This window comes from Enhydra lutris, unplaced genomic scaffold, assembly GCF_002288905.1.
Source record: "Enhydra lutris kenyoni isolate GAN:26980312 unplaced genomic scaffold, ASM228890v2 scaffoldscaffold1, whole genome shotgun sequence".
NCBI classification, from domain to species: Eukaryota; Metazoa; Chordata; class Mammalia; order Carnivora; family Mustelidae; genus Enhydra; species Enhydra lutris.
Genome location: NW_019154085.1, coordinates 96,796,792 through 96,824,633, shown reverse-complemented (window position 1 = coordinate 96,824,633; position 27,842 = coordinate 96,796,792). Strand labels below are relative to the sequence as shown.

General features: G+C 44.8%; 1 protein-coding gene across 6 annotated transcripts in view; it reads left to right on the top strand.

Moving 5' to 3' along the window:
- Nucleotides 1-27,842, top strand: part of LOC111141394 (mannosyl (alpha-1,6-)-glycoprotein beta-1,6-N-acetyl-glucosaminyltransferase) — a 346,427-nt gene that overhangs the window by 229,064 nt on the left and 89,521 nt on the right. For all 6 annotated transcript variants that reach the window (XR_002640198.1, XR_002640201.1, XR_002640202.1 and 3 more), the window contains 2 exons: nucleotides 5,867-6,000; nucleotides 21,786-21,919. Coding sequence is in view for 3 of the 6 variants with exons in the window: in XM_022493939.1 (XP_022349647.1) it covers nucleotides 5,867-6,000; nucleotides 21,786-21,919 (268 nt within the window). In the remaining 3 variants the exon portion in view is untranslated. The remainder of the gene's footprint in view (nucleotides 1-5,866; nucleotides 6,001-21,785; nucleotides 21,920-27,842) is intronic.

Sequence of the window (27,842 nt, the reverse complement as noted above, 5' to 3'; positions counted from 1 at the left end):
TGAAATTCAGATTCTCCCCCAGTTTTTTTTACTTTCAAAGGCCATTCATTATTTTCATTGATTTCTTTTAGGAATAGAAAATAAGTGGCCAGCCACCTCTTTACCTTCCTTAATACTTCTCATTCCTCTCTGTGTCCCTACACCAGTCTCATTTGTTTAAGTAACATTTTGGACAAAATGTGGAAAACGTCATTTCTCATGTTGCTCAGGTTTGAGATGATGACTCATTTCTCTTCCCCTTTCCCTCATGAGTTGTCATTTTTGGAAGAGAAAGCTGTGAATACCTTGTTTGAATGCTGGGGTCTTGCACTTTTTAAGACAAGACGCATGCTGAGAATGACCCAGGTGCATGCCTTTATCATGTTGGAGAAGAACTTGTTTCCCTCAGAGTGGGTTTGGGACCGTGATTTAGTGTTTGAAATGATTTTACATGGTACACAAGCATGGCATTAAATAACAGTGAATTATATAATGAGTTTATTAACCTTTCAGTTTACCTCCAATCTTTCTAAAAAGGCTTAGTCTGATGCTGTGACATCTTGTAACACTTACCTCCAACACATCTTGTAACACTTACATGCATTTTTAACAAGATGAGGGTAGCTGTCAGTTTTGGCCTTCAGGCAAAGTATCCAGCTTGAATTTAATAATAATTTTTAAAGAAGAGAAATATGCTATTTTTGGTTATCTTCCCCTTCCTAGAGTTGGCACTGGCTTTCATTTATGGCCTCTAAAAGTTTCCAGTCAATGTAAGTAAGCATATTTTATCTAATGGTGGCAGTGGTACATAAATTTGGGTAAAAATCCTGAAGGTAGTACCAACCTGACGACCTCATGGTAAATGTTGACCTACAGTTTGAACCAAGTTCCTAAAAAGAACACTTGGAAAATCTTTCAATTAGCATGACTTAGAAATCTTTCCATGTGTTTCTTTTCTCTTGCTGTTGGGTAAACAGATGTTTTGATGTGTTCTTCTACCTTGACCCCATAATTGAATTCTTAACGACTTGAACTAGGTCCATTTCAGATTAGTTTATAGTTTAATATTATTTATAAACTTTAATCTCCAAGCTGATGTCAGATTGCAAGTCCTTTAGTAGAAATTCAAAGGAAATAAAAAGTCAAAATATTAAGAACATTCTCCAAAACATAGTAGGGAAAACATCATTGTAGAATTTTCTGGCAGATTTCTTGCCAGTAACAATATTTCTTTTCTCACTGGCTGGTGCCATACTCAGGGACAGAGGGAAGGGATTGATTGAGAAGAGACTGTGCACTTTTCAATTCCTTTCGGATATAGTTTCTTCAAAAAGCAAAATAAAGGGGCACCTGAGTGGCTCAGTTCTTAAGCGTCTGCCTTCAGCTCAGGTCATGATCCCAGGGTCCTGGGATGGAGCCTGCTTCTCCCTCTCCCACTCCCCCTGCTTCTGTTCCCTCTCTCTCTGTGTCTCTCTTTGTCAAATAAATAAGTAAAATCTTTAAAAAAAATAAAAATAAAAAAGCAAAATCTTGGTTTGGGCCAGGATTGCACTCTACCTTTTGCATCACATTATTCCCTTTTTTGTTGTTTGTTTTTTCCTTGAAATCTTCATACATCACAAGCCATCACAATTGTTCTCAGTTATGTGGAAATAGCCGTCTTTCTTTTTGGTTAATAAGCCATGTAAGTAAACATTTTTTTTTTTCCTTTTTAGCTACAGCATTAAAGAAGGAAAGAAAGGCAGAGCTATTGTTCTCTGGCATTTAGCGAATGGCAGACACCTGGTACAAAAGGACAGAGCCATCACGGGCATCCCTAGACTCACATATCCTCCCCATTAAGAAGGGCTGTTGGGATGGAAAAATGTCCTCAGTGGTAGTGTTCCAGTCAATTAAAAAGGATGATTTCATTATTAAAATGGTCACCACTGGTTAGTATTTAATTCTTGTTGGATGAAAAGGCACCATCTCAAAGGAATTTTATGCCTCTTGCCTTTCTTTCATAAATCAAACACATTAGTGATACTGCCTGGCAGAGGTCTATCAGGACTCTAGGCCTGCAGTCTTTGTGGTGTGATGAAGCTAAGATTTCATCCAAAGACTAAGCAGATCCTCTAGAAAGTTCTTAGCCATTTCTTTCCCTTTTGAAGATGAGACAATCTCAGAACTCTCTGAATTCATTTTGGTTGATGGTACATGGTAGGAACTCCATAATATGTAAATGGAATTTACATCTGGTCTTCCTTTTAGGAGCAAAACCTTGAGTCCTGTTGATCTTGGAAATGTATTTGTAAATTCTTTCCAATTTATGTAGGGACCCAAAAAAATTCAGTTAAACATCTGTTCCGTGCCTACATGCAGCTAGTATACCATTCAGGACTATAAAACTCATACCCATTTTGCTTTCTGTGAAGTCTTTGCTGAGTATTGAGGACACACAAGGAAGTGAGGTGCACATAGCATGAGATATATACCATGTTTTACATCCAACTCCAAAGTGGAAAGTAGGTCCTGGCAAGGAAGTCGTCTATCTTACAGTAGTGTGGTTCAGAGCAAAAAGAATGTTCCAGGAGTCATTTGGCATGGCCATAGCGATTCCTGTGAGAAGGAGGCCAGCTGCCTTGGGCAGCAAGGCAGATATCTTCTTAAGTCATTGGTCTGTCCCTGATGCTTCAGACACACAAAGACTTTAGAGGAACTGCATAAATATTAACAACACAAATCCAGTTCCAAACACACAGCTGTAGAATGTGATTGAAGGAAGAAAGCTATTATGTTAAACCTCTTCTGCCATAAGCAGAGATCCGTCCCCTGCCTCTGGTTTATAAAACAAACCCAGGCCCACTAAAAAATAGACTAATCCCAAACCAAAGCTTAAGTAGGAGGATGTAGAATTCCAAGTTTCTCGGACATTCGATCTTTCATGCTCTAGCTTTCCTCTGGGAAGAAATCCAGCATCACGTAGCACAGTATCAAAGTCTGGGCATGCAGGCAATAGGCTCCCACCAGGCATCTTGACTCATCAGGGATTATCTTAATTATCTAAATTTAAGATAAAACCAATAAAACTCCAAAGTTAAAAATAAAATCACACGCCAAAGCTAGAGAGGCGTATAATTTGTCAGAGTAGATTGCAAATGAGGAGAAGTAGCCAAAGCCTTCAAGACAAAGGTTTCATAGGATGAGGGTGGCCTGTTCATCCCTGCAGTGCGTGCACAGAGCCTATAATCTTTGAGGCTCAGCCCCACCTGTGCGTGTGTGTCCCTCTCCCTCCTCCTGCTCTGCAATCCCTACATTCTCTGAATGCCGCCATCTTTCTCAGAAGAATATACACTGGCTCCAACCAGTGGCTTTTGTATTTTGTATTTTAAAATACAAGTAAAAGAGTTAATTATAACATAGGAGGTTTTTATACAAGTTTTTAATGCAAACTTTGACACTGAAAAATATCTAAGTTGGGGAATGACAATGTTTTGTTAAGAGAAAAGGAATGCCCCAAACTACTCGGAGATCAGGGGAAACACACATGGGTCAGTTCCTTGGCTCCCCAGCTTTCTTTTTCCTGGACGATGCGCTCCCATTTCCTTCCACCTGTTGGTTTTCAGGCTGATGATGCAATCTTGGTGCTAATTGTGAAAACTGTCAGTGTGACGATAGCATGTTCCTTGCCCGCCACCCGGGAATCCAAAATAAGGAAACGCTTTCTGTGGTCGGCTTGCATTTGCTCCCATCCTCTTTATTTTCCTCCCTTCCTTGTCTAGACAAAGGATGGCGATCTCAGATGAGAAAAACCTCACACTAAAATGGCAATTTGCTATTGATTTTTCTGGAAAATCCAATCTGGTGTTTGCATTTTATTTTTCTGAATCACACATTGATGTAAAAAAAGTTGTTAAAAAAAAAAAAACTTGAGAGAACGCTTTCATCATAGTGGGAAAAGGAAGGAAGAAACTAGATCTGATGTTTACAACTCACTTGCCATTATCTGATTGTAAGATGTAGGCTTTAATATTTATTCGCTTTTATGCTCATTGGCCCAGTAAGAGCCATTCAGAAGCATTGCTGAGGTATAACCACAGAAAACAGAGCTATTTTTATTGGCCAGGCATAAGCTAAATTTACATCACTGGTTTGAGAATCAGTGATGAATTGAAAGAATGAGTTAATTAATGGAAGAGGTTTCAGCATTGATTCTTGCAATTGGTCGTTTCTTTTCGACTCTGAAGCAGTGATCGACAGGCTCTCTCTGTAAAGAGCCATGTAGTAAATATTTTAGGCTTCTCTGGCCATATGGTCTCCGCGGCAACTGCTGAAGTTCTCTGTTACTGAGTGGAAGCAGCCATAGACCTCAGTAAACAATTAGGCGTGGCTGTGTTAAAACCTCATTTCTGAACCCCCAAATTTGAATTTCATCTAATTTTCATGTCACAAAATATCCCTTTAAAAAAAAAAATTGAACATAAAGATCATTCTTAGTTCACAAGCCTTGCAGAAATGGGTGGTAGACCAGATTTGGCTGACCCAGTTTGAAGACTTTGTTGGAAGAGCCAAATGAAACATCTTCAGTTTTACTCCTGGCTCTGGGAGAAAGCAGTAATGTCCCAGTGCTATCAAGTATATAAAAATCAACACTGCCTTGTCAGTGGGAGTCTAAACTCTACCTAAAATTCAATACTCTTATTAATTGACAAAAATGGTAAGTGACTATGGAAAGAGCTAAGGCAGGCCATATGCCTTACAGAGAGTAAGACCACCATCTTCATCCGTTTGGGCTGTATAAGAAAATGCCACAGTCTGGGTGGCTTAGAAACATTTATTGCTCATTATTCTGAAGACTGAAGGGCAAGGTCAGAGAGCCGGCGTGGTCGAGTGAGGCTCTCCTTCTTCCAGGTCTCAGACTTTGTCCTCACCTGTTGGAAGGGGCAAGGGAGTTCTGTGGGGTCTCTCTCTCTCTCTCTTGTTTATTTATTTTAGAAAGAGATCAGGAGCTGGAGGGGCACTGGGAGAGGGAGAGTGAGAATCCCAGGCAGACTCCCTGCTGAGTGTGGAGCCTCACGTGGGGCTCGATCTCACGTCCCTGAGATCATGTCCTGAGCCAAAATCAAGAGTTGGACACTTAACTGACTGTGCCATCCAGGCAGCCCTGTGGGGTCACCTTTTATAAGACTACTAAACCCATTCATGAGCTAATCACCTTTATGACCTTATATCACCCCCAGAGCCCCATTTCCTAGTACCATCACCTTTGGGGGTTAGGATTTCAACCTAAGAATTTGGGAGGAGAATACAAATTCTTAGATCATGGCCACTTCTAAGAACCTTAATTCTTTGTTTATTCAGCAACTCTTCATTAGGTACCACCGTACGCTCTGCCCTAGCTCAGGGCATAGCGGTGAACGTGGCAGTCTGCGATGCCAGCTCTCATGGGACTTTATATTTTGCTGTTATTTGAGAGATCTTCTGTGACTTGTCAGCTAATCTGTAGCAATGTTTCTGTGTGTGATGGCTCAGAAGTCACACATAAGATGTTTGGTATATATATATTCCACAGTCTCTCACTTCCCACCTACTCGTGTTTCTGATGAAAACTATTTGTCCATTTTTGGTAGTCCCTGCAGGAGGGGTTAGAGCTTTTTGCCTTTTTTTTTTTTTTTAAAGGTTTTATTTATTTAGTAGAGACAGAGCCTGAGTGGGGCCGGGGTGGTGGTCTGCAGAGGGAGAGGGAGAAGCAGGCTCCTGCTCAGAGGCTGGATCCCAGGACTCCAGGATCATGCCCCCAGCCAAGGACAGACGCTTAACTGACTGAGCCACCCAGGTACCCCGAACTTTTACCTTTGAGCTTCGGGGTCAAAGTTGCAGTTTTATCCATGTTGCTTTTTCCTTTCAGGTGCATGCTCCGAGTCCTGGATTCATTTGGTACCGAGCCAGAGTTTAACCACGCTAACTATGCCCAGTCCAAAGGCCACAAGACACCCTGGGGCAAATGGAATCTAAATCCGCAGCAGTTTTATACCATGTTCCGTGAGTATTCATGCTTCACCTCTGCTTTCCAGAATGCCACCGAAGATAAACGGGGAAAGAAACTATTTTGGGTTATGATTCTCAGGCCTTTTAGCCGTAGAAACGTGTGCTGTGGAACCTTTCCCTGAGGAATAACGGATTTTGTTGTTGTTTAATTGGCATTGAAAGGCCACATGAGCACTTTGTGAAAAGCCTTAGAAATGTTCTCAAGGAAAAAAAACATTCCAGATGAAGTATCACTAAAATGCATTTGGGCAAGGACTCTGGGTGGATTCTGGCTTGGCAGGCACTAAACATGTTTCATTCTGCATAGATGCTGCATGGGGTCCACCTGATGACTGATGAGGAGTGAGGCCTTTCATGTAGATAGATTTAAAAAAAAAAACTTAATTATTTAAGCATCAACCCTTACAAAGAAAAAAGTCAGTTGTTTTTTTTTTGTTTGTTTGCTTGTTTTAAAATAAAACTACGTTAGACTCTGTTCCATATTTAATCAGCTTCTCAGTTGCTGGCACCAGAATGAAATCTCACGTGCTCTGGCTCAGAAGGTGTCACTGACGCCAACAGCAGTGACAGTTTCAGGAGGTGTTGTAGCGAACGCCTCCAAAATGATGAACTGACTGGCCACAGCGGTAGGTGCTTCACATTTTTCTGTTTCCGTCGTGTTCCCTTTCCTACATTGACCATTTCTTACCGCTGCTCTCAGTGTAGTGCCTCGAGCCTCATTTCATTGATGATTAGCTGAGGCCTGTGAAGGAAGCTTCCAAATTGGGTAGTGATCATGCCCAAAATAAACTTCGAGTTGAAGTCTGCATGTCTCGGTGGGTGAGGTGAAGTCCTTCTCTGGAAGTGTCACACGAGTTGAACATGACTTCCTTTGGATGCTCAGAGTGGAAAATTCCCGTTCCAAAGCTGTCAGAGTAATTGTAATCCAGAGATTTTCATCCTAGAATCAGTATCTGAGATGTGAGTCTGTCTCCTTTGTTAAGACCCAAGGGATCCGTGGCCTACTTTTTCCCTGTGTGGCTGCCTCTCCCCCTTGTATGCAGTCACCTGAAGACAAATCTGTTCTCAGGTTCACTAAACATAACAAAGAACACGTTGGACTTAATCCTTGAACGTGACGTATGAGACAGTAGAATTAAGAAGGGTTATGGCATTTGGAGGGTACTGATGGAAAAATCAGCTCACGGTCAAGTGTTCAGTGTTCTTTTCAGCTCAGAAGGATTTGCAAGAGCATGTTATATGCATGGCAGACATTATTACTGTTCCTGGAGCTCTATCGTCCTGCTATTGCAAGCTGTCCTGGGGGCACAGTTTCGGGGACAGACTACTATGTGTGAGTTGGGTGACAGATGGCTGGTCAGCATGGTTGGAGTTGGCCTTTGGTTTGGCTTTATTATATGACTTTTGAGGGGCTGAGATGAGGTGGAACAGAACAATGCAAGAAGTAACCTGTGCATTACATCAGATGGAAAATGTTAGGCATTTCTAAAATGGCCAGATTAGCCCAAATGATATGCTGAGTAGATGTAATCTACAAGATGGTGTTGCCTTGTGTCCAGGGAATAGAAATAGGAAGTGTTTCCAGAAAGTATAAAATTCTCTTCCAGAATGTCGAAATTCGGAGTCCTAAAAACCAGTTTTGTTCTCCATGAATGGAAGATTTCAGCAGTGTTGGTTAACTGAGTTGAAAGAAAGCCATTGGTTAAAATGTAATTAAAGATGAAGACATAGATTAATTCCTGTTAACCTGGGAAGGGGATAAATTTCCTAACTGACTCAGAATTCAGCAGTAATCAGGGGAGAAAATTGAAACATTTGACTGCCTTAAAAAAAAAAAAAAAAGGAGAAGAACCTGTATGGCAAAACATAAGCAAGTTCTATCTTGATGGGTTGGTATCCTTTTTTTTTTTTTTTTAAAGATTTAATTTATTTATTTAACAGAGAGAGAGAGAGAGAGAGAGAGATTACAAGTAGGCAGAGCAGCAGGCAGAGAGGGGAGGAAGCAGGCTCCCGCCGAGCAGAGAGCCCAATGCGGGGCTCGATCCCAGGACCCTGAGATCACGACCCAAGCCAAAGGCAGAGGCCTAACCCACTGAGCCACCCAGGTGCCCCGGGTTGGTATCCTTTAATATATAAAGAGCTTCTAAAAACTGAAGGAAAAGTTCCATAATCCAACAGGAAAATGGGCAAAGGCCCATTACTCATTCCAAGAAAAAGAAGCTTATTGCAACAAGGATTTGGAAACACATTACCCTCACTCACCATAAAGAGAAATGCGTACTTGAACTGCACCAAGATGCCATGTCCCAAACATCAGGCTCAGCAGGATCCAGAACTTGGTAGCATGGGTGTTCCAATGGTGAGGGTCCGTCCATCTTTTCCTGCCCTACTAGTGACAATGCAGCCTGGTCCTGAGCTGGGGAGCGTATTTGTCACAATGTAGCAAAACTATCAGCGCCGTTTCCCTTTGACTGAGCAGGTCATATCTAAGAGTCTCTCCCAAAGATAAGTGAGCAGAAATAAAAAAATGGTGTGTGCACAGGTCATTTGTTGTGACACTGTTCAAAATAGGCAAAGAGTGGAAATAACCCAGATGTTCATACTAGGGGACTGAGTGAATAACTTGGTCCCCTGAGAGAAGGGGCTGCTGTGAAACTGGAAGGAGCAACAAGGACGGTCCCCACTGCTCTGAGGGCAATGCCCGGAGACGGGAAGTAATAAAGCCAGCATTCAGGGCAGCTGGTCAACTTATTTCCTTAAGTGTAAGAAGGCAATGTGTGCGTATGTTAGCGTATATGAATTTGCCTGTATTTTTAAAAGAGATAAAGTAAGGAAAAATAGCAAGCCAATGAAAGTGACTTCCCCTGAAGGAAAGGCGTGCAGGACCAGGGACAGAAAGTAGGTATCTCTTTAATGTACCTTATTTTGACTTGGGAACCATGTAAATGTTTCACGTAATTTAAAAAAAAGAAAGTAAGAAAGAATTCACTAACAACTGAAAACAGATTGAAAAAAATAAAACATGCCTAATATTCTATCAGATTAGTGTGAATGTCCCACACAGAGAAAATAATTACTTCAAGTGACTTTAAAACTCTGTCTTTGAACCATACATTTACTGGGGGAAATATTTACATTGTTATTTGAAACTTTTAGAGGTATACTGTAGGAGTCCAGATTTTCAGTATCCAAAAAGGTGGGTAGTATTTAAGGAATTTAAGACTGTATCATCTCTAGCTAGAATAGGAAATACCAATATCAATTTACTTTTCTCTTTAAAAGGGAAATGTTTCCTAGCTCTCTACTTAGAAAAGGATCAAAAGTAAAGTTAGTCCAGTTGCAAGGAGTATCCTTGGCCCTCAGATTGGAAACCTTTTAAATACCTCTTCTACCCAGGATGGCTGGGTGGCTCAGTCAGTTAAGTTTCTGCCTTCAGCTCAGGGTCCTGGGATTGAGTCCCACATCAGCCTCCTTGCTCAGCGGGGAGTCTGCTTCTCCCTCTGCCTGCTGCTCCCCCTGCTTGTACTCTCTCACATACAAATAAATAAATAAGTTTTATTTATTTATTTTTATTTATATTTATTTTATTTTTATTTATAAAATAAAAACAAATAAATAAAAATAAATACCTTTCCTGCAATAAGGAGCCTCCTGTTCAAATCAATACTGATTCCAGGTCTAGGGCAGGAAACATTCACAAGGGGACCTCTCGACATGCCAGAAAGCAAGGAAGCTAAGGAAGACCACAGGGGGTGGGGTCAGAAGGCCATAGGAACCAAAGACCAGGTAGCTGGAGAATTGGAAAGAAAAGTAGCTACAGTGGATTGCATTCAAACCAGTGATGGATACTGCATGAGTCCAGGATGAACCTCCCAAGAGAGAAGACCATCGATCCCACTTCTCAAGTTGCTAGGACACCACGTCATTACTCTGAAGAATAAAAGGAAAGAATCCAGCTTTGATCTTGCCTTTATATGGCAAGCTGTATTTGAAGGTAATCAAAAAGTTGATGAAAGAAATTTGTTAATCACGAAGAAATCACAGCTAATAAATGCCAAAGAAATGCAGAAGGAGAAAATCAGCATTTTAATACTGCGAGGGAGACAGTGGGGATAAGGCAGGTATCATCCGTGGTTGGTACAGCCTTCATGTCGTAAGTTGATGGAAAGCTTTCTCATGAATGGCTCTGCCTTAACTGGAGAAAATGTGGACATACAGAGGCAGTTAAGCAGTTCAAGACCTTTGCTGTATTTTGATGTGTTCAGGTTGCCAGATTGGCACAAAGCAGTGACTCCCAAAGAACCTTTCTCTGTCCACAGAGAACTAAGACCCAGAAGAAAGGACCCAAGAGGGGGTCCTTTCCTACCCATGTGACAAAACGGTGGGCCTGGACTAACCCAGTCAATCCCACAGAATTTTCCTTTTCCCTCACCCTTCCAGTAACTGTGGCTATTCCAGAGATCTGAAGGGGAAGATCATTGGTTTGAGTGTAAGAAGGAAGTGTCAACTTATATTTACGTATTGTTGGTTTTTTTCCTAAACACAGCATATTTACCAGTGTTTACTATGTGGGTTGCTAGTAACCATTATATCGTTGGTGTTTAAACACGCACCTGTATTACCCAGTTGTAGTGGATTGTGTGCCGATGCAGTGCAAAATGGAAAGCACAGATCCCCAGGAATGGAGTGTTGTGCTCGGAGAACTCTGTTGTCTTCCAGTCCAGCTGTCATCTGACCAGATTTAGCAGTGTTCAGGCGTGTGTGAAGTGCAGGGAGAGGTTGGGGAAGCCAGTCAGAAAGGGCTGAGCTGGAAGACAAAGAGAAAAACGCACCATTGCCAACGCATCTCTAGGAGCAATGACATGAGGTTGTCCTGACCAGAGCGTGTTTGCGCTTAAATATTCAGAGTGGAACACTTCTCACCATAAACCTGCTTCTATTTCTTCTCTAACTCCTCTCCTCACTAAGTTGGTGGACTTTCTCTAAGTTGGAAAACATGATTTTTCTTCATTGTTTTGCTCCAGATCTCAGAATTTCACTGCAGCTGTCCTCTGTGTGTATTCTGTTTGCATTCTGGCATTTTTGTGTCAGCCTAGACCATTCCTGATGCCTCCCTAAGTGCTTCCATAGGGACCACCCGAGTGGTCAGGCAATGCTCAGTCTGTTTGCCTACATCTCCTGAGTGATGACTTTTTTCCAAGAAGCCGTAAAGTCTGGAGGCTCCTTCCTCATGGCAAGCCCTCATTCCTGCACTCACCTCTTGTCCACACTCCCAGCGGCCTGTGGCCTAGGCACTAAGACCTTCCTCTTGGCACCGGAGCCAGCTCTTAAAAGCTCAGCTTGGACTGAGCTTTCCCTGCTCAAAGACTGCCGTGCCTTCCCTTTGCCCTCCTCCACAGCGTCCCACTCCATACCCCTCCCCAGCTGCTTCCCCAGCCTGGCCAGACAGCCTGCCGGTCTCTGCAGGTGCCTGCTGGTGCCTTCCCCACTCTTGCTTCCTTCAAGTCACTCTGATACAAAATTGTTTTTTTTTTTTTCTTTAAGACTTTATTTAGAAGACTTCCTCTATCTTTTGAATCAAATTGAAGGGAAATATTAACCCTACCACAAAACAGAAACCTCCCCCGCCTATGGAAAAAGGCCCCCATACTTTAGTATAAGCATTATCATAGTTTTCACGCCTGTATTTTTACATAGTTTTAAGTACAGAATAGAATTCTGGATCTCCTTATTTTTTTTCCTCCACTTCATAGATAATTTTTTTCAAGGTTCTTTTAAACCATGATTTCCTAGGAGGTTTTGTGGTCCCATGATTTCCTAGGAGGTTTTGTGGTCCATCGAGTGACTAGCTCCTAATATGTTCCTGTTTTTTCTTGTTGACAAGTAACCACTGCTTTTTCTGGGCTTGACAGGGTCTTGGCTTGACCCTCCAATTAGGCATTATTTCCATTGGCAACCTTCAATCTGCTATACGTTCTGCTTTTTCTAAACTCCTGAAGGTGATCTGTCCGATTTTTCTCACTTGCCAACAAGGTGCATCCTACCTTGGTAAAAGGCAAGACATTTGCCTGTACCATTTACAAGAGAAAACAAAGCCAGAAGTGGACGACTTGCGCCGTGGGTTAGCCTATATTTGGATAGCTCTGATTCCCTGCACGACACCCCTTCACAGCTTCCTCTGGCTCATGTAAAGACAGCAGTGCTGAGAGGTCTTTACGTGACTGTGTTTGTCCCTCCCCCTCACTGGAGGCTCTGGCTGAACACGCCAGTAGCAGAGATAACCAGACTCCTCCCCCTGCGCTCAGGCCAGGGTGGTCCCAGAATTTGGTTGACATCTGTCGTTGGAAGGTTTCAGGAACATTCAGCAGCCTTTGGAAACACCTAACTGTTCATTTCACTGTCAGAGAATGTTGCCTGTGCTCTACGCAGAGTCCATTCATATTGGTTTAATTCATTAGTGAACTAATTTTTTGAGGACCCGCAGCACTTGGGCTGTCATTCACCATCTGAAGATACCCAACAGTTCACCTTCTGGGTGCCCGCCTTCTGCACTTCCAGTCGAGGGCTGGGGAGGTTTCAGCATTTCTCGGTACATGTGTACAGGGGGGGCAGCGAAGACACGGAGCTGTCCTAGAGCTGAGTGACAAACAGACCGGGGGTTCCAGAGGTGTTCATTGAGAGCCCTCCCATTTCACCTCCAGCCCCTCTCCTTTCTTTACACCATCTGGCCTTCCTCATGCTATTGGCCTCCTCTTGGCTTTTACATGTCTTCTGGAGTGCCTTGTTTTCTCGGACGTGCAGGCCATTGTGTGTGTACTCCTTGGTGTGGAAGCTCCGCGCCCTCACCCCCAACACACACAACCTTGCTTATCCTTCAAGGAGGTGTCCTGTCCTCTGGGAACCTTCCCTGAGCCACACAATCCTGTTCTAGGACTCTCACACCTCTATTCCAGCCCCAGTTCAATCTTGTGAGCCCCACGAGCCTGGTCACTGCTGAGTCCTCCATATCTGAAATGGTAACGTCAGTGGTGATAAGTATTTGTTGGATCAATGAACAAAGAACAAAGGACTTAGTTTCCCCAACTACAGAATGAGGTTAGTTAAAACATAAGTCAGATCCTGACACTCCTATGCTCACAACGCCATGGCATTTCACTGTAGGGAAAGCCAGTCATCCCACTGGCCTCAAGACACCAGTACGTGTCTGGCCTCATCTCTAACCACATGTCTTCTGGCTTACTGCTTTTTAGTCCCACAGCTGTTTCTCCTGCCCTAGGACATTTGCATTGGTTATTCCATCTTCCAAACATTCTTCACTTAGACTTCTGTATCTCCTTCTTCAGGGTTTTTGGTTTTTTTTTTTTTTTAGCATTTTTTTCTTTTTAAAGATTTATTTGTTTATTTATTTGAAAGAGAGAGAGCGCACACACCTGACTGGGGCGTAGGGGCAGAGGGAGAGGGACAGAGAGAAATCAAAGCAGACTCCCCACTGAGCCCAGAGCCTGATGCAGGGTTCGATTGCACAACCTTGAGATCACGATCTGAGCTGAAACCAAGAGTCAGATGCTTAACCTGCTGAGGCACTCGGCACCCCTCTTTCTTCAGATTTTTAACTGAACTGTCACTTCAGTGAGATCAACCCTAAGTCCCCTTCTTTTAAGTACAACTTTCCCCCAATTTCCTGTGCCCTTCTCTGCTTTATTTTCCTCATTCACTGTATTACCAGGCAACATTTATACTTCTCTTATTTTTATGTTATTTTTTTCCTACCCTGGAATCTGAGACATAAGGGTTTTGTTTGGTTCGTTGCTGAAACACCCAACACCTTGAAGAATGTATAGCTTAGAGTAGGCCTCCAGAAAATACCAGTTGAGTCAAAATGAACGATAATGCCTGTTCTCTTTTAGTCCATGCAACAATGTGAGGGAAAACGAGACGTGTTGTACAAACGTAATGTTACAGAAGCTTCTCTATTGAATTGTATGTTGTACACCTGAAGCTAATGTAACATTGTGTACCAATTAGAACCCCCCCAAAAATTTTTTTTAAAAAATCAGTACAAAAGCTTCTTAGGGCCAGTGGCTTCAAGTTACCCTTTTGTGTCTTCCCACAGAAGGTGTTCAGGTGGTTGAGCTTTCTCGAGTTGTTCCAATCATGCTAGCTGTCGTCATTGACATTCTAACTCTTTGACTTTCTCCCATGAAGCTGGGGCTCACGTGTGGTTTATTTGCATGATCAGGTTGAAGTAATGGCTTGTAGACCAAAGATTCTGCCAGACAAAACAGGACTTGTAGAAATGGACTACTTTCCTTTCATGCAAATGAATAAACCTCTTGGCTTTAGCTAAAGATCACTTCCCTGTACGATTTTATTTTTAGGGCCTGACAAGCAAAGGAGCTATTTGTGATTCCAGCTGCCTTTCTGGCCTTCGACTTCCAGCAGTAGGACTCATGCCTTTTACTTCAGTACAGGCCAGTGAGTGATGGGATCAGCCTTACAGTTCCTTTATCTGAGTCTCAGCCTTCAGGAGTGATATTCTTCTAAGGAGTCCATTCCCTCCTAAATTGTTTTTTGACACTGAGAAATTTACTCTGGTGTGCCTTTTGTCAACAGTTCAGGCTCTCATCTTTTGAGCCCAGCTGTACATAATAGTTTTCCTAGCTTGGATCCTGACCCCTTCCCTCTCTCTCTCAGCTCATCATCACCACCGTTTGAAAAACTTCAGTTTGGGTAAAATTTGAAGTATAATATCACTGGCTGTGTAGTTTTTAAAACCAGATAACTTCTTGTGTGATGTCACTGTCTTTGTCAGTAAAGTTTTTTTTCTGTCATGCCAGTCACGTCATGAGAATCAGCTTGGACCTCATGAACATGATGGTAGCCAGTATTCTTCCTCACTTTTTTTATTTTTTAAGATTTTATTTATTTGCTTGACAGACAGAGATCACAAGTAGGCAGAGAGGCAGGCAGAGAGACGGGCGGGGGGGGGAAGCAGGCTCCCCGCTGAGCAGAGAGCCCGATGTGGGGCTCGATCCCAGGACCCTGAGATCCTGAGCCAAAGGCAAAGGCAGAGGCTTAATCCACTGAGCCACCCAGGCGCCCCCCTCACTTTGTTAACAGAGTTCTCAAACAGACAAAAATGGTGAAAGAGATGTACAGTAGAAACCCGTAGCCGAGACTCGGGCATTAACAGCTTCCTTTACTTGCTCTGTGACCTCTCAATCCGTATGTCTGTCTGCATGCCAGTCAATCCACATTTTTTTGAGGCATAAAAGAACACTTAACCCACAGATGTTTCAGCATATCTGAACTAGTGTTCAGTATTGGTCACCAAACCAATTTTTTTTTTAATCTGTAGCATTGAATTACTTTACTGTTTGTCTCCCAGATGAATATAAGCTCAGTGAAGGGAGTTAAATTCATGCTTGCTCGATTTAATGATGTGTCCTCAGCTCTTCCCAAGTTGTTTTCTGGCTCATAGTAAGTGCTCAATAAATGTGCTACTGATAAAAAAAATAATAAACATTTAAAAATTTTTAAAAATAAAATGAAAATAAATAAATGTGCCGTTGAGTGAATTGACAGTACTTGGAAACCCATGATGTTAAGATTTTACAGCTCTCCAACACTGATTGGTTTCCCTTCTTCCCACCTTTAGTTTTTAGTTTTGTGACCTAGATTGAAAGATATGTTAGTTTATCAATTAAATAAATATTTCTTGAACACCAACACTTTGTAAGCATGAGCTAGTTTCTGGACCAGAGTGATGAGCTGCCTTGGGTAGTGATTCATCCCATGAAGAACAGGCTTTAGTGTTGGAACTTTTGTGCAAAGAGCCTGATGCTGGAGTAGTTTAGGCATGGCCTCTGCTGCTTGGTAATGTAGATCTGCCTACCTGTGGAATCAATCATACCAGTTAATTAAGCATTTCCCATTGGCTTAGTCAGTCATGCACGCAAAAAGAATTTGCTCAATTTCCTACTACGCTCTGGGAGTCAGTATAAAACATGGTTCCATCTCAAAGAACGTATAGTCTGTCCTCGAGATAATAATGTGTGAAAGGGACTGTAACTCTTCATGATCTAAGAGGAGCCCTACTTATCTCAGTGTCGGGAAGTGAGGGAATCCCTCAACCAGGATGAAGGGAGCTGAGCCTTCAGGGAAGGAGGAGGTGAGAGACATGCCAGCATAAGAGAAGATGGCAAGCATACATGACAAGCTCTGAGTACGTCATCATGGAGCAGAGTTGTCAGGGTGTGACCCAAAATGAAGCCAGAATGACAGGTTGGCTGGCCATGCTTCATCCTGGAGGAGGTGAAGATTTTCAGCCAGAAACTACCACAGTTCCATGTTTGTTGCAAAGAATGCCCGGTCGGGCAGCACACAGGCTGTGTCAGATGGAGCAGGGAGCAGAAAGGAGGAAGGGCAAGGCTGAAGGTACAAAGAGCACTCAGAAATCCACTGCAGAAGTGACAAGAGCATGATGGTCTGCACAACTAGTGGATTTTGATAGTCAAGAACTGGAAATGTCCTAAACGTCTCCTAGGGTGGACTCATCAGGATTTCTGTCTTGTTGACTTGGTCACAAAGGATCGTTGACTTTTGTTCCTGGGAGTTGTTGAAACCAGCTTTGGGTTGAGCTGGATTCGGGCTAGCAGATCTTTATTTTCTCCCTCTCTTGACTTTCTATTTCTCTGGGTCAGCATCCTTCTCACGTGGACACACAGATGATGTCTGCAGCTCTCAACTTCCACCCTGCCAACGTGGTGACTATAACAGAGACACCCTGACCTCAAAAGTAGCTCTGACTAGTCTTGGAGCAGCTGTGATTGGTGGGTCTTGGATCATACCCCCATCTTTCAAATGAACTGTGGTCACAGAGAGTTTCTATATCATATGCCCATCCTTGGAAGAGGATGGAGTGGGGGCAGCCGAGGGGTCAGGACTGGCACCAGTCCAGCCACCTGAATGAAACAGAATCGCATGGCCTGCGAGAAGTGTGGTTCCATAAAGCAGTGCTGGCGGTCCAGAACCATGGGGCATCCCAGCTGATGGAAGGAGTTCATGCACTGAAATACTATACTAGTTAACAAGCAGTGATGAGCTGTAGTGTATTAACCCCAAAGATGCCTGTGGCGCATTTCTAAGTGAAAAAAAGTTTACCAAAGAGTAGGTATAGTAGGATCCAGTTTTGATTTGAGTATTTATTTAAAAAAAAAATCCATGGGTTGCTTGGGTGGCTCATTCAGTTAAGCCTCTGACTCTTGATTGGGCTCAGATCATGATCTTGGGGTCCTAGGATCGAGCCCCATGTTGGGGGGGGGGTCCATTCTCATCAGGGAGTCTACTTGAGGATTTTCTCTCTGTCTCTCCCTCTGCCCCTACACACTCCCACATGTGATCCCCCCAAAATAAATTAGTAAATCTTATTTAAAAATCTAGTAATAATGGTTATTTCTAGGGGATAGTTGATCTGTTATTTTTCTTATATCTTTTTCTATTGTCTGAAAAAAAATTTTACACAGAGGATCTATTTCTGTTATAATTGGAAAACCTAAATAAGTAATCATTTGAATAGGGCAAAAGAAAACTGATCTGTTGCGGAAGTCTCAGCAAGAATCCATGAGGCCAGTACTAAGAAAGGTGCAGAGGAGGGAGAGGGTTAAGATTCAGGGAAGCTGACATCCTCAGGACTGGGTGAGGGCTAAGGGAGGAGCCCAGGGTGGCTTTGGGGTTTCTGCCCCTGGTGATCTGCTGGGGTGGGGATCCCCACCACAGTAGGGCCGGCTGTGGTTAAGGCCAGCAGACTACCTATTAAAATGAATATTTGCACTTTTTGGTGCAAGCGCTTGGGACTTAGCGAGGGAATGGCAGACCTCAGAGGCTCAGGTGCTAAGAGAAGGATCAGTTTGACTAAATAAATTTTTTGAGGGGTGCCTGGGTGGCTCAGTCATTAATCATCTGCCTTCGGCTCAGTTCTTAATCCCAGGTCCTGGGATCAAGCCCCACATCGCGCTCCCTGCTTAGCAGAAAGCCTGCTTCTCCCTCTCTCACTCCCCCTGCTTGTCTTCCCTCTCTCGATGTCTCTCTCTCTCTGTCAAATAAATAAAACATCTAAAAAAATTTTTTTAATTACATTTGAAATGAGGACGCTATTACTGCTTGGTAGAAATTGCATACACCTCATTTATTAAGTATTTGGTAAGCTCTGTGAGGGCAGAAACTCATCTTGATGTTGTGATCTTTCAGTACCTAGCATTTAACCTGGATTTTTTTTAGAAGGAGTGCTCTAAAATGGTTGTGGTTGAATGAATTATTCAAGCCAAACTCCCAGTAGTTCTTAAAAGAAGTTATTGCTGTAATCTGCTCAGGAAGCTCATCAAGCTGATTTGTAATCATTTGTAAATAGATGCTTCCAAAGTACTTAAAATAATGCTTTTCTCAAAAAAAAAAAAAAAAAAAAAAAAAAACACCCCACAAATGCGTGTCCTGAATTATTTTAAGACCACTGTCAATGTTTAGCAAATCCCCTTCTGCTTGTCACATGTGAAATGAATCAGCTTGGCCCCCCCCATATGTATAGCATAAGTCACTCAAGAAACTGAGCTGATCTTCTATACACTCTTCCCTCTGGGTCTTTCATGTGTATTTTGGTCTACCTTATAATGTGATTTTCCCGCTGAAGCATGTTTATCACTATAGTTCACGGAGCCCAGAAGATAAACTATTTGGACTATGAGGCTGTATTTGGGATGCTTTGAGGAGCTTGGGCTCTGGGACCAGCTGGTCTGGCTCTAAATCCCCATGTTACCATTTCCTAGCATGCCGATCAGGGTAGTCAAAGTGCTCCCCCTGACCCTGCCCCGAACTTACTCACCTCTACGAACATGTTGAAAGGTTGTCATGAAGATAAAATCAAACAGTCGCGATCAAGAGCTTAGAACCCAACTCTGCACATAGAACTCAAATATTAGCCATTTTTAAACAATCCCATTTGTTGATTTCCTGGGACAGAGTGATTTCCAAATGTGCAGGATTTCCTGTGTCCCATTTATGATGAAATTTCTAAAGTTTACCTTGACTCGTGAATACCTTCCCTTTGAAAACCTCCTAGCACAAGTCAACTCTCTCTCTGTTCCTAGTCTCAGACAGAGAAGAAGAGACAGCTTGGGCTGAAGTTCAGTCTCCGTGGAAAGGTCCTTTTGGCTAGCGTCAGCCTTTCTTTTTGACTTTTGACCTACTCTAAGTGATTTTAGGATCATGTGTGTTGAGTCCAGGGCCCTCGGGGATGATGTCAGCAGGCAGGTACCCAGCTGCTGGCCCGCTGCTCGGAAGGAAACCATAGCAGGGCCTGTAGTCACTTCCCAAATCACCTGTGGGGCAGTTTGCAGCTAAGTGACCGTTCCTGGCACCTCTTCCTAGAGTCCCGTGACAGGTTTGGCATCCTCGGGGAAGACACATGGAGGTTGTGACTGGTGCCGGTGAAGGGTGGTGGCGCGGGATTTGTTCTTCGGTCCTCTGCGGTCCTTACGGGTGCTTACAGGTTGCCCATCCCCCACCTAACACCTCCAGACCAGAGAGAGGAGTGGAAATAAAGTGCTGGCATGAAAACTCAGGAGAAGAACAGGTGTTTGTGATTGTTCGTGTGGTGTCAGAATTGAGTTAGTGCCAAATTACAGTCCTCAAACCGTAGAGGCCCACCAGTTCTCACAAGGCCTTGGACTAGACCCTGTGCTCCCTCTCCCTCTCAGTGGTCAAGCCCTGAGCTACAGGAATCTTTGACACAAAAATACATGCGTATAGCAGTTCTTTTCTTTGGGGGCTTTGACGATTTTTATTTTTAGCTCTAAGTGTATTGCATTTTTTCCACCTGTGACTTTGTTTTTAGGTCATTGAGTCATATTTCACCTTTCTTGAGAAGTGCTCGTCTAAGGACTAGATAGCTGAATTTCGGAAACCAATATCTAAAGTATGGAGATTTAGTCACCACATAACATTTTCTGAAGACTATGAGAAAATGCAGTCTCCAAGTTTAAAGTGTCAGGTTCTGTTTCAGAATTTTCACAGTTAACCCAAAGTTTTGCAAAGCGCTATTTTAAGCTGCCTTATTGACATTTCAAATGCGCAGGGGCTCTCTTCCCTTCCCTCATCCTCCTTCAAAGCCCCTCACCACCAGCTCCTCAAAAAGAAAGGAAAAGCAACCATTGCCCCTTGTTGGCAGTAGAATTTATTCACTAATTTACTTTCCAGCCAACTGCAGCCATTGCCTCTGGGCACTTGTTCAAAAACGCAGAAATGAAATAACAGATTGGCCAGGCTGAACACAACTCCCCAGTCACAACCCTATTATCTCCTCATTCTGTCACCCCCATTAGGCAGAAGCCTGGGAGACTGGATGGTGATAACACAGTGTTTATGCAGCTCCTTCGTGTCCACAGTTCGCAGCTTTCCGCTGGCGTTCCCTCGTTCATCTGCGCGGGGGGTGGAGGAGAGTGAGGTCCGGGGTTTCAGGTGCCTAGGCCTTTCCACAGGCCTACCCTTGCCCATCTTTAAGGGCTCCCGTGCAGGCCGCCTGCCTGGGAATGAGCTCCTGAGTCCTGAGAAAGCCAGAGTTAGACGAAGAAACCAACTTGCTCTGTGTGCTTACCACCTACCTGTGAAGGAGTACGGTTGAAGCCGCATGTGTGGATTTCTCTGAATATCAAGCATCTCTCCATTTAGGTTATTTATAGCTGCTCTATTCAGGGCAGAGTCAAGCAGAGCAGTCGCTTTATTTAATATTGTGGGGCCTCTGCAGGGTCATCTGAAAAACACATTTCTCCGGACAGAATGAATGTGTAGCGGAGGGCGGTCTCTGTTTCAACTACAGGGGATTGTTTTCTGGTTATCACCTTCTTTGTGCAGTTCCTCTTAAAATGATAGGCACAAGCGAGAAATGTTTGACGGGGGCATGGGGTTGCTTCCCCACCCCCTTGACCAACTATTTAAACAGAGAAGTTTTAGAACTCCCGTGATGAGCAATCCAGAAGGAAAATGCCTTTCTCTTCTGAATAGTCTCTTCTATAGACTAGACCCTGCTCCTTGGGGTGGGTGGCTTCTTAGGATGGCTCACATCCCAGTGAGTTTCACCTTTCATTCCGTCTTCATTCCCTCCATCTGTTCAGTATAGTTCCATAATTATCTCTCTCATTAGTGAGTCATTCTTAGGGGAGGTACGGCATCGGGGTGATGCTGACTGGTTTTGCCCCCAAATCCCCCTTTCCCCAGTGTGCTTCCTGTCGGATGGTGTGGGGCTGCCAACAGCAGCCTCGCCCCCATGAGAACCCTTGATTCAGTCCTGCTCCGGCCATATATTGGTCAAACCTGGAAGGCAGCATCACTGTCAGGAGACGTGGCCTTGTGCTGGGCAAATGGGAAGGTGGAGAACACTCAACAGAATGCTGTTTGGACAGCTGCATTTTACAGGGTGGGGGAGGGGTGGGGGGGAGGGCAAGCTGTCAGCTGCATTTTACAGGGTGGGGGATGGGTGGGGGGAGGGCAGGCTGTCCCGTTCAGCATTTGGTTCAGGTTAATCCGTCCTGGAGACCATTCTCATGTGAGGGTTCTGCTGGGAGTATGTGGTAATAGCAGTCCCCTGCCTCGCCCTCCCCAGGGAAGAAAGAACCAGGGTAAGATGAGAACATTTAATTACGTGCATGATGGCTTCTGTCAAACATGTAATTGTTGTTTCTTCTTGCCGATAAAATCCTCACTACCCTGTCCTTTCCTTTGCCTCTCAGCTCACACCCCAGACAACAGCTTTCTGGGATTCGTGGTCGAGCAGCACCTAAACTCCAGCGACATCCACCACATCAACGAAATCAAAAGGCAGAACCAGTCCCTTGTGTATGGCAAAGTGGATAGCTTCTGGAAGGTGAGTCAGTCTGTGTGTGCGTCGCTGTCTCCAAAACGAAGCTTGTTGGGTAATTTAATTTAACTTTGATCCAGGGAATAATCAAGCCAAGTGCCCAGGGCTTAATGGGATCTGCTTAGAAGTAAACAAGGCTGTGCTGGGATTTGGTCGTTCAGCATTTGGGTGTCTAATAAAGGCTGTACCTGCTCATTTGCACAGTGGCTTCACAGCAAAGGCCTTCACTCTTTGCTGGAAATGTTACGTGACAGCTTCCTCCTGTCCTGTACTTCTGAAAGCAGGGCCCCATGGGGGCAGATATCTCTCTAGAGCACAGCATTGCCCCAAGAGCCCTCTGCAGTGTAAGGGTAGGGCAGCGCTCTAGGTGTGGCTCTGGGGTGTGTGTGGCTTTCACATCCTCTTGGCTGCGGTCAGCAGCCCCGTACTGGTCAGGGCTGAACTACCAGAGAAAGGAAACCACCCACCCGCCATGGTTGACTGTAAGCACTTTACTCCAGGAAATCCTGGACCACACAGTATTCTTGGCCACAGAGAACCCTGAGACAGGGTTCCCAAAAGCATTGGACCTTGGGGCGTTCTGGATGGTTTCCAGAGTCCGTCTGGGGGAGGTACTGTGAGAGGGGGGCCAGACCGAAGCGTGACCTGGTGCCCTGACCTCCAGACCTTTTTATTGGGAAGTCTGCCTTTGTATGCCAGTGCCATCATTGTGATTGAGGACGTGTTTACACAGGACACAACAGTCTCCAGGACTTCAAAACATGCCTCTTACAAAACCTAGAAGTAATCACTTTCCAGAATGGTTAGGTACCGGGGTTTCATGTTGTTATGTCTCCTCTAATGAAGAAGTTAGAAATCCAAGCACTGAGTGAACACAAGTCATGTACGGGGTAAAGAACTCCCTGCTGTTTGTTTTCTGACCCCACGCGCGGAAGAGGAAAAGCCATGCTGCCCTCTCTTTACTAATGCTAAGGATGCTGAGGGGACAATTAAATCAGCCTATTTCCAGGGAAGCTGATTTAATTCCAGGTAACTGTCTTTGCTGTAAACAACTAGAATCCTCTCTTAGTTTAGTACAGTGACTGTCAAAGGAGTACAGTGTCACCTTCAGGGGGCACTTGGCAATGCCTGGAGCCAATATCGGTTGCAACGACAGAGGGAGGTGCCCTCGGCTTCCAGGGGGCAGAGGTCAAGGATGCTGCTGACAGGACTTCCCCACAACAGAGGATAACCTGGCACAGAAGACGAGCTGTGCCGAGGTTGAGAGACCTCAGCTGGTAAAGAAGATTTATTTCCTCTGTATATTATTTTGCATTTTCTTCTCTCGAGGAAAATAAAATCAGTCAGGATTCTAAGTGGTTATTTAGGATGTTCCCATGAATTTACACACCTTAGCTTCCTCTGCATCAGAACCTGCCCTGTGTTAACAGACCATCTTTCAGCTGACTTTCAGCCACTCGGGTTCAAAAGGACATGCTGGGTGTTCTCATTCTCAGCTCAGGTGTGAAGTGGATGAATCAGGGCCCTGGTTTTAAGAAGACATGGGCTCTTACGGAAAAGAAAAAAAAAAAAAAAAAAAAAAGGCCTCCCTCCCTTTTCTCCTCCATACCTGCTCAAAGAAAATTGTTTGCATGTCTATGTGGACTTGACCTTGCAATTATATCACTTCTATTTTGGAACCAAGGGCAGCTTCCTTTTAGGTGCCTCTGGCAGTTTTTCGGTTTCCCCAGAAAAACAAGATAATAAATTGGTTCTGAAACCTTCTTGGTCACCCTTTTTTGTTGTTGTTGTTGGATAAAGTAATACCACCACTGGAAGAATGGTTTTCTTGATGCCGGTCAGAATCCCGAAGCATTAGTCATGCTGACCCAAGTGATTTGTGGCATGATTTGGAAGTCCCTCTGACACTCCGCAGATGACCCAGGGGGCCTTCCTCTTACTGGGTGTCGTCCAAGTATCACAGAAGGCTGAGTGGCAGCCTGTCTATGTTAGCCTTTGTCCGAATACCCCAAATCTGGAGTGGTCAGTTTTCTGTATCATCATAGCCCTGTATTCTTAGATGAGAAAGGCCCCAAAAGGTGGAAAATTCTATGAACTTTTTACACGGATTCAGGACATGTCAGACTTCTCAACACAGTACAGGACGTGAGCATTTTTGCTTTGTTACAAATATTGTAACATGTGAGAATTGGTACTTGCAACAAAGCCTCCCCGTGATCGTGCACAGAAGACAGGAGGCCATAAGCGGGGTGCCCCTGCGCCCTCATTCCCAGGGTGGCATTCATCACTGACTTCAGCCAGCGGGAAGCTGTAGATGTTTTTCCTCTCCCTTGCCCCAGTGTCTCCCCACCCAATCTCCTGTGCCTCTGACTTCTTTGGAAAGGGGTGTGACACTGTCCATCTCGGGGGGTTGAGGAATTTAGGGGTGGCGTGTGGGCAGGTGCAGGATTGGAGCTGACCCTCTGGAGAGCTCCTCCTCCCTCAGATTCTAGGACTCACTGAAATCCTGAAGGTACTTGCTGTGCCGTCAATCCTATTCCATGTCATGCCCTCTCCTGCGGGACTGTCCCCAGCTGCTGGGGCACTCGAGTGGGAGATGCCACCACACACCACACACCCAATCTTGGCTGATTGGTCCAGAGGGCAGTGTAGCTCTTTGGTGCCTGGCAGCCATGATTCTGGCTCAGGAAACCTCGCAGGAACCGTGAGATTCTTCACGTAGCATTGGAAAACAGAGGGACCGTGAGTCGTGGGGATGGAAATCCGAAGGACAGATCCAGAGTTGTGAGGAGTCTGAGGCAGAAGCTTCCCAGGAGTGCAAGGATGAGGAGCGGGACTGATTTGGAAAGGGAGAGGCTGCTGTAGAGCAGATGATGGAGCAGAACTGCAGGGAGGAGAAGCGGCCCCTGAGAGAGGTGGGGTGCTCTAGAGGAGCAGGTAGGAAGGAGGACAGACAGAAGCAAACCATGCAATGTGGAGGGAAAGAGAAAGGAGCGGCCAGAGTTCCGCAAAGCTTTCTTTTTGCAGATTGTACATCCTTCTATCACTATAGTCCCTTGCAGTATCCTGAGTGGTTTCTGTTCCTTGTGGTCCTATCAGGATATGGGTCTTCCCTACGTTGCAGACGCCTATCAGGAAACATGATCTGTTAAGTGTAGAGGCTGTGAAGGAATGGGCTACGTCTTCAGCTCCCCCTAGTTCCACCCCCAGTTCATGGCAGAGGTACCCTGTAGTCCTGTCCTGCTATAGTGGTACAGTGGTACAGTGGAGGGTGGAAGGGAACCTTCCTGCCAGAATCCCAAAGGCACCAACTCAGGAAGCAACACTGTCCAAGACCCTTACCATCAAATGAGACTGCTTACAGCCTGATCCCAGGTGCAGAGGTCTGTGTTAGCCCAGGAACCCTTGGGGCTGTGTTCTGGATATCTGCCTCTTGGACAGACTGGTTGTTGGCACCCACTAACATGTGCCTACAAGGAGAGTCTGTCTAGTGTGGCTGAATTCAAAGGTCTTCCACATCCTATTACTAAGATCATGAGAGAATGAAAAATTCGTCAATTTTGTAAAAATAAGACATTTAAAAAATTGTGGAAATTAAAGTCAGTTGAAGGCTGGCTTTAACTGAATTTTTTCTATCCATACTTCTTTAAAAAAACAGCATCTGGAGCGTAACCGAATCTTGTAATGATGATGCAGGGTCTCCCTTTTACGTATTTGGGATCCCATCTTGAAGCCCTTGTTACTGTTGCACAATTGCTATGGAAGTAAATGTCTTGAAGGGCTTGCTTTGAGCACCTCTGGGGCGTAAGCACAGCCTCTGAAGGACGCACTGGGGTTCAGCCCGTGCCTGCCAGCTCACCAGCATGTGAGGTGTTAAACTGCCTTGAGCCTCAGGCTCCCGGCCTGTGAAATGGGAGCAGTGACAGCGACCACATAGAGCAGGGCTTCTCGGACTTCCTGTTGCATGTGAATCACCCAGCATGCCGTGAAAATGCCGATTCTGATGCAGACCTTCTGGGCCGGGATGGAGACTCTGCATTTCACACGGTACCCAGGCCATGCTGACATGCTGGTGACAAAAGTGCCCTTCGGGTAGTGTGGCCTTGGTGGGTATGGGATAGTGTGAGGTGCTTGGCATTGACTCACTGGCCAACTAGGGAACACATCATTCCTTGTTCTCCATTCCTTTTGCTTTCCTGCTCCACTTGTCAGCAGGCTGCCAACTATCATGTCTTCACTACTGATGTGCCTGATTCTGGTGACCCCCTCCACCCACCCTGGCCCAGTCTCACTTCCTGCTAAGCACATTCGAGGCCTTGTCTTCCAGCCTCTGTGCCTGGCCTCTTAGAATGCGATACATCTCTGGTAAGTGGTGGACTGTGGGGAGCCGACAGGTGTGGTCTTTTTCTCGTCACCTGCTGTCCTGCTTCGTACCTTGCATGCCTGCTGGGCAGTATGGCAGAGTGGTCGAGGACACTCACTGGAGCCAGATGGCCCAGTTCAAGTCCTGCGGCTGCCGTCCGCTGCCTAAGCACCGGCAAGGTCTCTTGGCCTCTTTTTTCGTGGAGATGATAGTTAGGTTTCTCTAGTGGCTAAGTGAATTTGTACGTTCAAGGTAGTCTGTCTTAACTGTTTGCTTCTATTACGGATATTGTTCCTGGGGCCAGACAGACACAGAGGGGGCTGATGGGAGCATGAGGTAGGGGATAGAGCTGTGAGGAATGGGCAAATATAAGCCTGCCCAAAGATACTCAGATTCCAGTTTTTGAACTATGTCAGTGGTTGGCAAACTCTGGGTCTCTAGCCAAATCTGTCCCGCCTGCCACCTGTTTCAATAAACGAAGTTTTGTCAGAATACGGCTACACCGGTTTGTTGCCTGGGGGCTGCTTTTGCTCCAAAATGGCAGCGTGGCATAGCTGTGACTAAGACTCCAGGAACAGCAAAGCCTGACTTATCATCTGACACTTGACAGGAAGAAGTTTGCCAACCCCGAAACAACACCATGTCTCAAGTAAACCAAGCCTCCCTTGGAGGACTCACTTGGCCAGCAGTCCTGGGCATGGATGTCATCAGGGGTCTTTTTAGCTCATGTCACGGTTCTTGATTATGTTCTGTATGATTGAGGCTGGTTGATAAGCAGTGCATGGGAGAATCAAGTGTGACTTCACCAAAATCCCTGTTACTCCACAAGGAAACCCCCAGGCACCGAGCCTGGCATTTTTTTTTTTTAATTTCTTTTCAGCATAACAGTATTCATTGTTTTTACACCACACCCAGTGCTCCATGCAATACGTGCCCTCCCTAATACCTACCACCTTGTTCCCCCAACCTCCCACCCCCCCGCCCCTTCAAGACCCTCAGGTTGTTTTTCAGAGTCCATAGTCTCTCATGGTTCACCTCCCCTTCCAATTTCCCTCAACTCCCTTCTCCTCTCTATCTCCCCATGTCCTCCATGTTATTTGTTATGCTCCACAAATAAGTGAAGCCATATGATAATTGACTCTCTCTGCTTGACTTATTTCACTCAGCATAATCTCTTCCAGTCCTGTCCATGTTGCTACAAAAGTTGGGTATTCATCCTTTCTGATGGAGGCATAATACTCCATAGTGTATATGGACCACATCTTCCTTATCCATTCGTCCGTTGAAGGGCATCTTGGTTCTTTCCACAGTTTGGCGACCGTGGCCATTGCTGCTATAAACATTGGGGTACAGATGGCCCTTCTTTTCACTACATCTGTATCTTTGGGATAAATACCCAGTAGTGCAATGGCAGGGTCATAGGGAAGCTCTATCTTTAATTTCTCGAGGAATCTCCACACTGTTCTCCAAAGTGGCTGCACCAACTTGCATGCCTGGCATTTCTTAATAAGCATTCAGCAAAGGCTCCCGCTCGTTGGATGACTAACGGCTGGGGGATAAAAGAAG